Raw genomic sequence first — 14299 nt, 5'->3', positions numbered from 1 at the left:
ATATCCCTCATGTATACACCGTTTGGCGAAATTGCACAGCATTAGATATCTTAACTGCTGCACAAAAGAGAACCTGTGCAGCAGATTATTAGAACTGAATGCTGTGTATATATTCCAGATAATTCTGACAACATAATGGTAACCCTGCAAGACATGCAAAGCCAGATAACTGCAATGCTTGACCCTACTCTCCCTTTCTCCCACTGGCTTTCTCCTTGGTTTAGTTCTGGGGGCTAACAATGGCAAAGCTGTTAATAATTCTTGTTATTGTTTACATTGCCATTGTGGCCTTTTCTTGCAACTAGAAAATAAATTTATTAATACTGTGTCTGGCTCTGGATGCCTCCTTCTAAAGTTTCAGGGACCATCTCAGAAGAGGTCAGCACATGACATTGAATTAGTGGGACAGAGTGTGGGGACAAGAATGACTTTAGTTTAAAATGTGAATCTGTTTGGCTAACACTGAGTCTAGAAATACCTCCAAAATGTCTAGTTGTATTACTCTTTATGTAGAAATATCTATTCATTTTTAAGTTTCCTCCCAAACAACCCTTGTTATTGTAGAAATTATAGGCTGTCATGCCTGCAGCCAACTACACATTCCTTCCTGAGCATGTATTCTTTTTTCCCCAAGATACAAGCCATGGGTATGGGAGATTGCGATGCAAATAAACACCTGTCTAGTGGGTACCCAAGGCCACATTTTTTTCTGTAAGTTTCCCCAGTAAGTCATCCCACACTGGCAAACTGGATTTGTCTGCCCCCTTCTTTGGTTTCTAGGTTCCTTCTGCATTTAGGAGTTGCTTTGCATATATATGGTCTTTTTGAAGAAGAGCAGGTCCTAAGACCCGCATTCCAAAGGGGCCCTCCCTATACCCAAAAGAAAGGAGCTGATGGTACAGAGAGGCCCAGAATCTAAACACACAGGCCTTGCTAAGTTCCCCATTGATTACCACTAGATTGGGCTTCTTTTGTCCAGTTGTACTTCTGCACACCTGTCCACTTCATCAAACTTAAGTAAAAACACATAGCTTTCTGTTTTTTGGGGTCTTCATTTTTGAAGGTTCTCATGTGACGTAAAACATTTACTAAATAAATGTGAGTGCTATTCTCTTGTTTATCTGTCTTTCATCATAGTGTGTCACCTATGGGCTTTGTTGACAGGTGAGAAAAATATATTACTTTTTCTTTCTCCTAGGTTGGGGACAACTCCCTACTGATGTAAGATTTTGAAAGATGCAAAATATTCATCTTGCATCACAATTGTAACAATGTACGTGCAGCCAAAAATAACAAAGAGTTTCATGAATCAAATTTGCACTGGGACATGTATATTAATCCCATTGCTTTAGACTTCTTCTACATCATTACTTTAGGGTAAAAACATTTAAGTGGAGCATGAAAAGAAATTACTAACCGTAAACCAGCCTAGTTATAATTTTATTTTAACCAACAACTTTTCATGTTCTTCATCTGTAGCTTCATTCTGACCTGAACAAGATTTGAGTAGAAATAACTTCCCCCAAAAACCAAAAAGGAATTTCAAAGAGAGGATTAGCAAAAGAAGCAGCAGCCCTATTTCTTTTAAAAGCTTGCAATATTAAGTACCTTCTTGCTGGTTTAGATTAAATAAAAATATAATAAAGCAAATGTAAGTGACATTAGAAATGAGAAATTAGGGTCAGGTGCAGTGGCACACACCTGTAATCCCAGCACTTTGGGAGGCCGAGGTGGGGAGATCACAAGGTCAGGTGATCGAGACCATCCTGGCTAACACAGTGAAACCCCGTCTCTACTAAAAATACAAAAAATCAACCGGGTGTGGGGGTGGGCGCCTGTAGTCCCAGCTACTGAGAACACTGAGGCAGGAGAATGGCATGAACCCGGGAGGCGGAGCTTGCAGTGAGCCGAGATTATGCCACTGTACTCCAGCCTGGGCAACAGAGCAAGACTCTAACTCAAAAAACAAAACAAAGAAAGAAAAAAGGAATGAGAAATTAGATACAACCAAAGCTATGAGAGTGGCAGTAAAAACTAATTACAATATACTTATAATAATTTGTAACAATTAAAATTATTTGAAAATGGAAAGTATTGTTTTTACCACAAAATACAAACTACTAACCATCATAGATCAAAGACTTACCACTTTTTAATCACCAGACTCAAACAATTGTTTTAGCCTCTTTCTAATCAAATTTCAAATAACACATAATTGCTAGGTAATACAAAAATTTGAAAAGCCCAGAATTCCCCAGATTTTTCCTGTTGTTGTTATTGGATTCTTGCTGCAGGTTTCTGCAAAAAGGCTATTTTACAAACTAGCAACATTTTTTAGCAGTAAGATACTAAGCCATCATCATTCAAACAAGGCAAAAATAGAAGCACAAATTATAATAATCATTGTTATATTATTGTTTTGAAGATTAAAAAATAAAGAGGATAAATGCCATTTTAAGTCCAAAATTAGGAAAGTATTTGTGAAATGTATGACAGTTAAATAATAATATATCTTAAGTATAAATCACTAAAGGAACATTATTTTTCAGAAAAAAAAATAGAACTATTCATAATTTGACCAAGGCTTTGGTCACTAAACAAAATATTTCAAAGCATTAACAAAAAGAAAGCAATCTCTAATCTTAATACAACAGACTGAGAAAAAAATAATATATGGAAGGGTACAACAGAATGCTTTCATGAGGTATCTTTAAAAACTGTTTCCTAAAGTGGTTCTTGGTCAAACAGCTGCTGGCTCACTAGACAAAGAGGAGTGTAGTTAGCCTTGGACAAAAAGGAACTGAAGGAAGACCCTGGAAAAGATTAAAAGTGACCTTCATTTTATAGAGAGAAACAAGCTATAACATGTAGTATCTAAGCTGATTAGAAGAACTCAAAAGAGAAGCTCATACTTGTGCATCAGAAGGTAAATGAAAAGAGTGAAGTTACCTCTTTGCTTCAAGGAAGAAAGGAAAACTGTGGATGCCATCTGTTTCTGTTTACCTATTTCAGGCCTGGCTAGCCACAATGTGATTTTAAGACCATTAGGTACAACTGATTTGAAAAAAAAAAAAATGCTTCAGTCTATGAGAAATTTCTTCCCAAGATTGAAACCTTGTTTTTAGAGGCAATTTCCTATATTTTGAAAAAATCAAAATAATAAATTAAAAGAAAAATCATTCAGGTGAGGTTAGAGAAAAAAAAACAGCAGCATTATTTTAAAGTTGTAAACTATTTTGTTTACTTATAGTTTAATTTACGTGTAGTAGATATGCATTTGTAAGGTTCTTTGGCTCAGGTAGGAGATCCTTCTGTTTCCCACTGCACCTTAATCTTCCCACCTGCAAATAATTAAGATTATCCCTGGGAAAAAAAGATGTCAACAAAATTGATCATGTTTAAATGCATCAGTTTCTAGATGATTTATCTAAGTCTTAAAAGAGTAGAACCCAGCAATTAAAGTGAGCATTAATTTCCATCTACCAAATCAGAAGACTATTCTAACTCTTTGAGAATTAGATGTTGAAAATATGGCCCATGAATTTAACATGATTAAAATAAAAAAACAAGCAAACAAAACAAACCCAACATCTTGAAAGGACATTTGACTCTAAAGTCCCAAAACTAATTACCAGTTTACAAATTCTAAGTTTAGCATTATTCTATTACACCTTTTTATTTGTAAGTGTCATCTCACAAAAGTTTTAAATTTTGCTGTTGTGCATTTAATTTACTTTTTCTTTTATTGTTTATGTCTTTGTTGACCTGCCAACCATTAGGCATCAAAAAACAGTCTATAGCCAAGCTGCAGGATAAATGAACACATAATTGGACTTAAAAATAGTCAACTATGTCTAGCATACAATTTGTGGGGGATGGTTTATGACCACATATATTTGTACTTTGATGGGAATATCTTGAGATAAAATTAGAGAGAAGGAGTGGAGTAATATTCACATTTTTGTTGCAGTCATCCCTGAATTTGAAGAAATACCGAAGCACATCTTATGAGGAGAAAAATAAATTCATATAAAATTTTGTATATTTATTCTGTATGCAGTGTTAATCTCTGTTTGCATACACCATAGAAATTAAATTAGGGCTACAAAGGGTATTTAATGAGTATAAGATATCTTAATGTACCTCAAATGCAATTAATTGCATTGGACCAATCTAAGTTACTATTCTTCAGTTTTCATCTATTTTTATTCTGATGTAAAAATGAACCAGAATCTGTGTGAAATTATTTGAATCTAATGTCTTTTGAACATTTTTCTTACCATGCCTTAAGATTTAAAAAAAAAAAAAAAAAAAAAAAAATCCCTTAGTTGGGCAACTTTTGCTCTTGGTTAAGCCAGTTTGGATTTAACATTGACAGGACCAGCTAATTTCTTACCACTTAAGATAATAGCTTGTGGGCCTGACTGATGTAAAAATATTTAACAACTGTTGAAAAATAGTCATCAATGAATCTTAAAGATCATACTCATATAAAACAATATAGCGCTTTAACTTTTTATTTACTGAATTTTGGGAGAAAGGAATGGTGTTCCAGAAACTGGGATCACTCAGGCGCTCAGGAAGCATATGATTAGCCGCTGATATAAAGGCCCAATATTGGAAGAACTGTTAATGCAGTTCCCTAGAGACAGTGAGTGAATTATTAGCCTGGTTGAGATATTAAAATGTGTTGATATTATATTATACATGTAAATTAAATGCTCTCAATCTCCCTCTGCACCCTTATTTTTGCATGGAAGGATTGTTACTTTACGGGAGAACCAATGCTTTTTTTTTTTTTTCCTTTTTTTTTAAGTGATTGAGTTTCTTTTTCTGAACCCTGAGGTATTTTCACACATTTCATTAATTAAAGTATCAGAGAAGTATATTGAGAACCTACTACATGTCACACATTATCCTAGGATCTGTAGACAGAAAAATAATAAAACTTTGTGTCTTTATTTAAATTTCGTTGACTGCCCGCCACCAAGTGAGTCTCCTTACACACACCGTCAAGTAATATAAGCATCTGGGAGATCTTTTTTGCCTTTTAAAAATATATAGATAGTCTGACATATGTATATAAGAATATAAAATTCACCACTTTATGTTTTGTGTGTGTGTGTGTGCTGTGAAGAGCTCCTTTATTGGGGTGACGGATCCAGTGGCTCCAAAGTAAAGAGCTGATTTACTGCTGTGAAGGGTTTGAGGCTTTGAATTTCAAGCTCTGGTTGTGTCCTTGGGCACCTGAGCGTGAATAGTTGCCGCGAGGCTTGACCAAGCTAAGGCCCCAGGCACTTTGGCATCCGGGCCAGGGATGGCCTCCATGCCCCACAGCGTGAAGCGGCTGAAGCTGGTAGTGGTTCAGCTGAAGCGGTCGAGGTCGCGCTCTAGGGGCTCCTTTTCTTGGTCGTCATTCCCGGAACCCCGCCAGGGGTCTGGCTTCCCCATCGACACCTCCTCCTCTTCAGTCACCATCACGGATCCTACAAGGCTAGGCGGCACTGCCACCTCCTCGCCCCTTAGTCTGCAGCCCCGAAATGATATTTAGAGTCCCTCGGGGCCCTGGCGTATGACTGGCGACAAGAAGCGCCGCACAGTGGAGGGCAGTCCCCCGCGACCTCGCAGGGTATCAGGTGCAATGGGGCGGGGGCGGCGTCCTGCAGTGTGGCTGGGCGCAAGTGGACGCGGTACCTCTTGATAGCCGCCTCGTCGCCGCTCTCCATCCTCGCTCCTATGCGACAAGACTTTATCCCTCTTAAAGTGGACGATTTAGTAGTACCGGTGAAGGAAGGAAACAAGAGCTAACCATAGCAATAACATTTTGTTTTTGAAACCCATCTTGCAACTGCCTGACTGCAAAATGTACTTACAGATTCTGCAGACAAAAATTGCTGCCACTTCTTAAAAGATTTTATAGTGAAAACTGACTTTTTCCCCAAACCCCTGATTCAAGGACTGTTGCGTAGAAACCCATGAACTGCTAAGATAACCCTTCACTACCAATTAAGATAAGAGGTTGTTTAAGTAACCTAATGAGTACCAACTTTCTCTTGTTCCCTTTAAAAACTGTCTCTCAAAATAGTCGGTCACGACACAATGTCAGATGCTTCTGGAATCTGTTTCTCGATTTCCAATCCTAAGACTGCCAACACACTCCTTATTTGGACTTCAGTTTCTGTTACTCTTTGGTTCACCATGTTGTGCAGGGATCACCTCTCTCTAGTTCCAGAGCACATTTTATCAGTCCTCAAAAGAAGCCATGCATCCACCAGCAGTAACTCTCCACAACCTCTTTCATCCAGTCCTTAGCAACCATTAATCTGGTTTTGGTCTCTATTTATTTGCCTTTCCTGAACATTTCATACACGTGGGATCATTCTGTATCTGGCCTCTTGCATCTGACTTTTTCACACAGTATAACGTTTTCAAGGTTCACCCATGTGGTGCCTTGTGTCAGTTTTTGCTATTTTCACGTCAGATTTTGAATGGGTATGTTTTTCCTCATTTTTAAGTGATTTCCAATTGTAGAAAATCTGTTTGTGTGTGTGACTGCAATTTAACCATTTTATTTGCTATTAAGATACACGTTTAAGAACCTGTAGTTGTTACTCCCATTTTGCAAATATGGCATTAAAATATATTGATGAGTGGGGAGACTTGCCTCCCATTTTATTTCATCAAAGAAATCTTGTCATTTCTCATCAGACTTTAAGATTTATTGAGGAGAGTTATTCACTTCTTTAGTTTGGTAAACTGTGATCTTTAAATTTTGAAGGAGGTTGAACTAAAATGTAAAATATGATAAACTGATGACTGTAATTTATTAGTTGTGAATAGAAATTTAATTTAGACTTGTAAAAGATTGTTTTTTAAATTGCTAATTGTGTGATAGTGAAGAAAATGCCTTCAAAAGTATTCCACTATACAATCTACAAAGAAAAGAATTGTATCCTCTTTTTAGTGTATCTTAAAACTGTTTTGAGTTCTTAGCATTTTGGGATTCTCTAGAGCCATCTTGTGCCTCTGGAGAATCTCAAAACGAAACAATTTCTTTTTTAAAAGTCAAATGTTAGCCATTCTAGAAGTTGGGCATAAAATACTTGTGGCCAGGCACAGTGGCTCACACCTGTAATCCCAGCACTTTGGGGGTGCCAAGGTGGGCAGATCATGAGGTCAGGAGATTGAGATCATCCTGGCCAACATGGTGAAACCCTGTTGCCACTAAAAATACAAAACATTAGCTTGGCGTGGTGGCGGTTGCCTGTGATCCCAGCTACTCTGGAGGCTGAGGCAGCAGAAGGGCGTGAAGCTGGGAGGCGGAGCTTGCAGTGAGCCAAGATCGCTGCCACTGCCCTCCAGCCTAGGCGACAGAGCGAAACTCCATCTAAAAACAAAACAAAACAAAACAAAAACTTGTAAGTATATGTTAATATTCTGATACTTAATGCCTGTGAAAAATGTGTATAGAATTTTCATATACTCTTTAAATAGAAGTGAAGAAAAAGCGATAATGATTACTATAAATTCAATATGCAGTTATGTATGTATGTATGTGGTTAACACAATTAGGTTCTCATTAAGCTTTGTTTTTTAAAGGTAACAAGCACATATATTGATAATGATAAACAATTCATATAGCTTTTTCTGTCCTCTCAACTGGCGTAAAAGGTCAGTGAAAAAATTGGGGATTAAGTCAAATTTGCACTTTTCAGGAGAGTAGTAGAGCCTTCAAGGCGGCCGATCAGCAGGGCAAGTAGTCAATGTTACTGAATTATCATGTTTTGCTTGAGAATGAATACATTGTCAGGGCACTAGGGGGTAGCCTGGTTGGGCGGAGTTGAGAGGGGTGTTGGGGGCGGAGAAATGAAAGTTTCATTACAAAAGTTAAGGTAACAAAGAATCTGGTAGAAGTAAGTTGTGGATAGTAAATTAAGTTTCAAAATCTGGCACCTTTCAGTTTTGTCGCAGCCTCCTTGTTTTTGACAATGCAATCATATGCTTCTGCCATGTTAAGCGTATTTAACACTGATGGTTACAGTCCAGCTGCGCAACAGAATATTCCTGCTCTCCGGAGAAGCTCTTCCTTCATTTGCACTGAAAGCTGTAGCTCTAAGTATCAGTGTGAAGCAGGAGAAAACAGTAAAGGCAGCGTCCAGGATAAAGTGAAGCGACCCATGAACGCATTCATTGTGTGGTCTCGCGATCAGAGGCGCAAGATGGCTCTAGAGAATCCCAAAATGCGAAACTCAGAGATCAGCAAGCAGCTGGGATACCAGTGGAAAATGCTTACCGAAGCCGATAAATGGCCATTCTTCCAGGAGGCACAGAAACTACAGGCCATGCATAGAGAGAAATACCCGAATTATAAGTATCGACCTCGTCGGAAGGCGAAGATGCTGCAAAACAGTTGCAGTTTGCTTCCGGCAGATCCCTCTTCGGTACCCTGCAGAGAAGTGTACAACAACAGGTTGTACAGGGATGACTGTACCAAAGCCACGCACTCAAGAATGCAGCACCAGTTAGGCCACTTACCGCCCATCAACACAGCCAGCTCACCGCAGCAACGGGACCGCTACAGCCACTCGACAAAGCTGTAGGACAACCGGGTAACATTGGCTACAAAGACCTATGTAGATGCTCGTTTTTACGGTAACTTACAGCTTTCTTATGTTTACACTTTCTTATGTTTAGTTTCAATATTGTTTTCTTTTCTCTGACTAATGAAGGTCTTATTCATTTCGGTTTTACTGGTATTTCATTTTAAACTTAATTTCAAGACAAGTTGTGTCAACACGATTAACTTGCAAAGAAATAAAACATCCAGAAGTGATCCCGCCTATGTTTGTGGCTATTTAACAGAGTACTAACTTGATACAAAGAGACACTGCGGTTTATTTTAAATACTCTAATGAGAAACACATTTCAAACTTGTACAAAAAGAAATCACACTTCTATATGCAGCGTGTTAGGCAGTCCTTTCTAGACTGTGTATACATTGGTCTTTCAGTTACTTTGCATGTCTCTGTAAATTGCAGGTAACTAAGGAATGGATATGTAAGCAGGATCAAACTTGTTTCTTTCTCTCCCCTTCACGCTGTGGAAACACCAGTTTTGCCTCCACTTGCAATTCAGTTCCTTTACTCCATATAAATCCAAACGGTTGACATTTCCTTTCAACTAGTTATAAAATGTCTCTGGTAAAACAAAATCTTTAACTCACTGTCATTTTTATATCTCTATGAAACTCATTGTTTTGCCTTTCTTCTGAAAACCCTTAAAATGGCAATCTACTTGTTTTCATGGCCCATTAGCTTCTAAGCCTGTGGAGTGAAAAATACAGATGGAATGTTGAGAATACTGACTACCTAGATTATGGAGATGGAAGGACAGGGTCTGGTGACCCAACTGGTTTAATTTGATAGGATTTAAATAAAAATTTAATGCTAAGACTTCATAAAATTTGCATATAAGCTAAAACAGAAAACTAGAAGTTTGGCAATAACTGTAAACTACATTTTGAAGTATAAATTACAAAGAAATTTTTCTACAATAAAAATAAATCAAAAGTTAAAATTAATGGTAGGTATCAAAGTGAACTTTCCAATATTCCAAAACTTTTCAGACACACTACCTTAAATAATAAAACTCAAACACTAAAAGAGTGTATATTAGAGATGGATATCATGTTTCTCAAAGTTCAGGGTTTAAAAAAAGCTGTAGGCCGGGCGCGGTGGCTCAAACCTGTAATCCCAGCACTTTGGGAGGCCGAGACGGGCGGATCATGAGGTCAGGAGATCAAGACCATCCTGGCTAACATGGTGAAACCCCGTCTCTACTAAAAAATACAAAAAACTAGCCAGGCGAAGCGGCGGGTGCCTGTAGTCCCAGCTACTCAGGAGGCTGAGGCAGGAGAATGGCGTGAACCCGAGAGGAGGAGCTTGCAGTGAGCTGAGATCCAGCCACTGCACTCCAGCCTGGGTGACAGAGCAAGACTCCGTCTCAAAAAAAAAAAAAAAAAAAAAAAAAGCTGTTACCTTCATAAATTACTTTATTCCAGAGACAATACTACTTAATCTGAGCTTTATGCCAAATGAGAACTGTATATTGCCTGTTACCTTTTAAACACTGACTCAAAACTACTTTGTAATATTTAAAACCACTCTTTTCACTTTCCCAAAAATCACACCCATTCTGACCTTCATTACCATAACTTAATTTTCCTTTTCTTGAACTTCTGACACAGATTATCTGCTTCACCAAACTTTAGTCAGGTTTCTGAACTTTGCCTGTGCACTTCCTTGCCAAACACAGTTTTGGGAAAGAAATCTGCTAAGCCAGGTTAGCAAGTCTGTACCCCCACCCCATATCTGATCACCCTCAACACTTGATCACCCTCAATATCTGATCAGGTTCCTCATCCTCCACTACCCTCTAGATGACATCTGATCAGCCTAGCCTGTCTTCAGCAAGAATCAGCCTTATCTGTGATGTCTTCTCTTAGTGATTCTCCATCCATTGACCCTACTGCCTGTTCCTTGGCTATAAATCTCCACCTGCCCAGATGTATTTGGAGCTAAGGCCAATCTCTCCCGGAGTGCAAGACCTCATTGCTGTGCTGAAGGTCCTGAATAGTCTTCCTTACCAAGTTTGAACAAGTATCACTGAATACTCTTTTTCTTTAACAATGTGCATAAATATAAGTACAAAATATTATGTGGAGATTCTTTTGCTTAATAAATTTTGGCAGTTTTCAGATTATTAAAAATTATGTCTTCACGCATGTATACATTGTGGAATGACTAAATCAAGCAATGTATCTACTACCCCATATACTTCCCTTTCTTTTTGCACTAGGAACATTTAAATTGTACTCTGTTAGCAATTTTCAAGCATTCAGTACATTCTTATTACCTATATTCACCATGCTCTACAATAGATCTCAACTAATTGCTTCTATCTAGATGAAATACTACAATTTTTGAATAACAATACTAATCTCTCCACCTGACCCTACTAGAGGGTAGCCACCATTCTACTCCCAAAAATATGAAATACTTTATATTTGAATACCCTCCTGGCACAGGAGGAGCAGTGCTGATCTCTATATCATTCTAATTTTAGTATATGTGCTGCCCAAACAAGAATTTTTAAGAAAAAATTGCTGTGCATAATTATTCTATTTTTGTTGGACAAATGAATGGACACTTTCTGGTTTCAGCTGTTACAAATATTGCTTTTTTTATACATTCTTATACATGTACAATGGAGAACATTTATAAGAATTTATGTGAAGCACACTCCCAGGAGAGGAATTGATACTTTATGTATGGTTTATTTAGGAATTACTGAAATGAAGCATTTTTATATTTTTGTGATGATTAAACAAACATCAATAAACAAATTCTAACTGTAAGCATCAAGTGTGCTTTGGCTGCCAAAGGATGTTTGCTATATTTTAAAATGTCGGCACTTAAAATACATTAAGAGGGAACTTGGTACTGAACAAAGAACATGGGCTCTAGAAGGTAAACCCTTCAGCTTTGGCTACCTGGAGTGCCACTTACAGGCTTGAGCTTCAATAATTTACTTTCCCTGTCTGAGTCTCAGTTTTCTCAATTCTATAACAATTTTGTTAGTTGAGATGCTATTTATTAATAAAATCAACTCATGAAGAGACATGAATTAAGGTACACAAGCATTAAATAAGTGAGTCTATATAAGAAATACTTAGAACAGGCTGGGTGCAGTGGCTCACACCAGTAATCTCAGCACTTTGGGAGGCCAAAGCAGGAGGATCACGAGGTCAGGACATCTAGACCATCCTGGCTAACATGGTGAAACCCCATCTCTACTATTAGCGGGCCTAGTGGTGGGCGCCTGTAGTCCCAGCTACTCGGGAGGCTGAGGCAGGAAAATGGCATGAACCCAGGAGGTGGAGCTTGCAGTGAGCCAAGATCGTTCCAGTGCACTCCAGCCTGGGCAACAGAGAGAGACTCAGTTTCAAAAAAAAAAAGTAAATAAATACTTAGAACAGACATCAGCATTAGTGAAGGATTAACTAAATATTTGCTATTATTAACCTGAAAGTAATTGCTCCATCTAAAAAATATCCTAGTAAAAGAGTAATGTAGATATTCATAATTGATTAGATACTATTTCATTAGGCATTGAACTAGGTAATGTTTTCCCCAATACTGTGAAATGTCACAATTTTACTGATGCGAAATACATTAATTTTCCATATTTGTTCCAAATCTGTTCCACACAGATTTGTTTCTACAAATTAGAAACAAAGGGTAGTTATCAGAATTCTAGAATTTCAAGAAATTTAATTAATATTTTATTTCATATTGGACTATGTAATAATGTCAAGAATAAAAAATCTTCATGAGATATTGTGCACAGATCTTTTATTTATAGATGCATGAACTTTGGCAAATGCATATGCCTGAGTAACTCTCACCCCAAATAGGTTACAAGCTATTTACATAATTCCTTCAACCCTTAATATTGCCTGTGCCTTTTTGCAATTCCTCTGTCAATTGTGTGATTTCTATCATGCAATTGAGAGGTCAACTTTTTTTTTTTTTTTGAGATGGAGTCTTGCTTTGTCACCCAGGCTGGAGTGCAGTGGTGCAATCTCTGCTCACTGCAAGCTCCGCCTCCCAGGTTCATGCCATTCTCCTGCCTCAGCCTCCCAAATAGCTGAGACTACAGGTGCCTGCCACCACACCCAGCTAATTTTTTTGTATTTTTAGTAGAGACAGGGATTCACTATGTTAGCCAGGATGGTCTCAATATCCTGACCTCATGATCCACCCGCCTCAGCCTCCCAAAGTGCTGGAATTACAGGCGTGAGCCACTGCTCCTGGCCGAGATCAAGGCTTCATATGAACAGAACTGTATTCTGAAGAGTGTCTGGCTTCTTTCTTTCAGGTTGAAATTTGCATGAAATTACCTCAGTTTATGTACACTGTTGTTGGTGAACTCTGGGCTGTTTTGAGCTTGAGGCTTTTATTAATAAAGCTGCTGTCAACAGTTGAGCTGAAGTCTTTAAGTGGACATCTGTTTTCAGTGTACCTGGGCCAACACCAACGAGTGAAATTTTCAGCTCATGGGGTAGCAGTACAGTTAATTTTGTGTGTACCTTTCCAGGAATTTTCCATGGTTTTTGTGCTGTTTCACACTGCCACAGCAATGTCTGAGCTTTCCATCGCTATGCATGCTCACCAAAATTTGGAATTGTTAGTGACTTAAATTTTAACCACAGAATGAAAGTATGTAGTTAAAATAATTAAAGTTGTTATAAAAATATACTGATTTTCTGCTGGAACAAGTTATCCTTCATTACTTTTCTTCCTCAGAATTTCTAAGTTATAATCAGTTTTCTTACATTTGAATATTGCTGATGTTTCTTAAAATCTCTATGCTGTTTTAAAATGACCAGAAAATTCTGCTGATTTTTAAACTGAGATCACATAAAGTTGGTAGATTACGGTAGGGAAATTAACAGAATTACAAATACGTTTAGCAAAAACAACAACAAAAAAAGAGTTCTGGATTGCTGTTTGTTAGAGTTTAATAGTGTTCTTCATATTTGTCCAGAAAATTTTTGAAGTCTAAAATCTATGTAATTTGAGTTTTCCTTGTTGCCAAGTAAGAAAGTAACCCTTCCTCCTATTTTCATTAGAGCACTACCTTTAGACAACTAATGTTTTCCCCTCTGTTTTTTGAGGTATATATAAACCTTCTTAACAACTAACTAAGCTTAATGGAAGGATGGCACCCCAACAGGTCTTTCTTAATGGCCTTGAGCCTTGTCTTTGAAGTGTAAGGAGTGTTCACAAGTCTCCTTGTCTTTCCTGAGCAAATTGAGGGTGAGGCTGCATTTTTTGTGGCCCAATAATAGGAAGCAGATGAACTGAGGAGGAAGAGGGTTTTTATTTCTGTAAGTGGTTATAGGGAGAAGTCATGTAGACAATATCTCCAGACCCGCTCAAAATGACAAAGTTTTCCGGAGCTTATATACCTTCTAAGCTATATGTCTATGTGTAAGTGCACATTTATCTAACAACATAAGTGATTAACTTCTTTTAATCTATAACTAAGGTGTGAGTCCTGAGGACCTTCCTCTGGAGCCTCAGTAAATTGACTTCATCGAAGTGGGTCCAGGTGCTGCGGTGATTACCCTTATCTTGTCTCCTGCTAAGTCACGGAGGTTTGGGGCGTTCCTTCAAAGCCCCAATAAGCTTGTTTGTGGAGGTCTGGGGAGTTTCTGCAGACCCCCAGTAAAACT

The 14299-nt window shown here is 38.0% G+C and overlaps 1 protein-coding gene and 1 pseudogene across 2 annotated transcripts; one reads left to right on the top strand and one right to left on the bottom strand.

Annotated features, from left to right (window-relative positions):
• Positions 1-1484: 1484 nt before the first annotated feature.
• LOC106995397 (ribonuclease H2 subunit C pseudogene) lies at positions 1485-8433 on the bottom strand (annotated as a pseudogene). The gene is made up of 2 exons (XR_013413283.1): positions 8294-8433; positions 1485-7387 (listed from the first exon to the last, which is right to left on the bottom strand). The product of XR_013413283.1 is annotated as a ribonuclease H2 subunit C pseudogene (transcript).
• Positions 7989-8600, top strand: SRY (sex determining region Y). The gene is given in 3 exon segments (NM_001032836.1): positions 7989-8459; positions 8462-8464; positions 8466-8600. Coding segments are annotated over 3 exon segments (609 nt in total).
• The last annotated feature ends 5699 nt before the right edge of the window (positions 8601-14299 follow it).

The sequence above is a fragment of the Macaca mulatta genome, chromosome Y (genome assembly GCF_049350105.2).
Source record: "Macaca mulatta isolate MMU2019108-1 chromosome Y, T2T-MMU8v2.0, whole genome shotgun sequence".
In the NCBI taxonomy this organism is placed as follows: domain Eukaryota; kingdom Metazoa; phylum Chordata; class Mammalia; order Primates; family Cercopithecidae; genus Macaca; species Macaca mulatta.
Note: the sequence above shows the minus strand (reverse complement) of the source record. Positions and strands in the feature narration are given on the sequence as shown.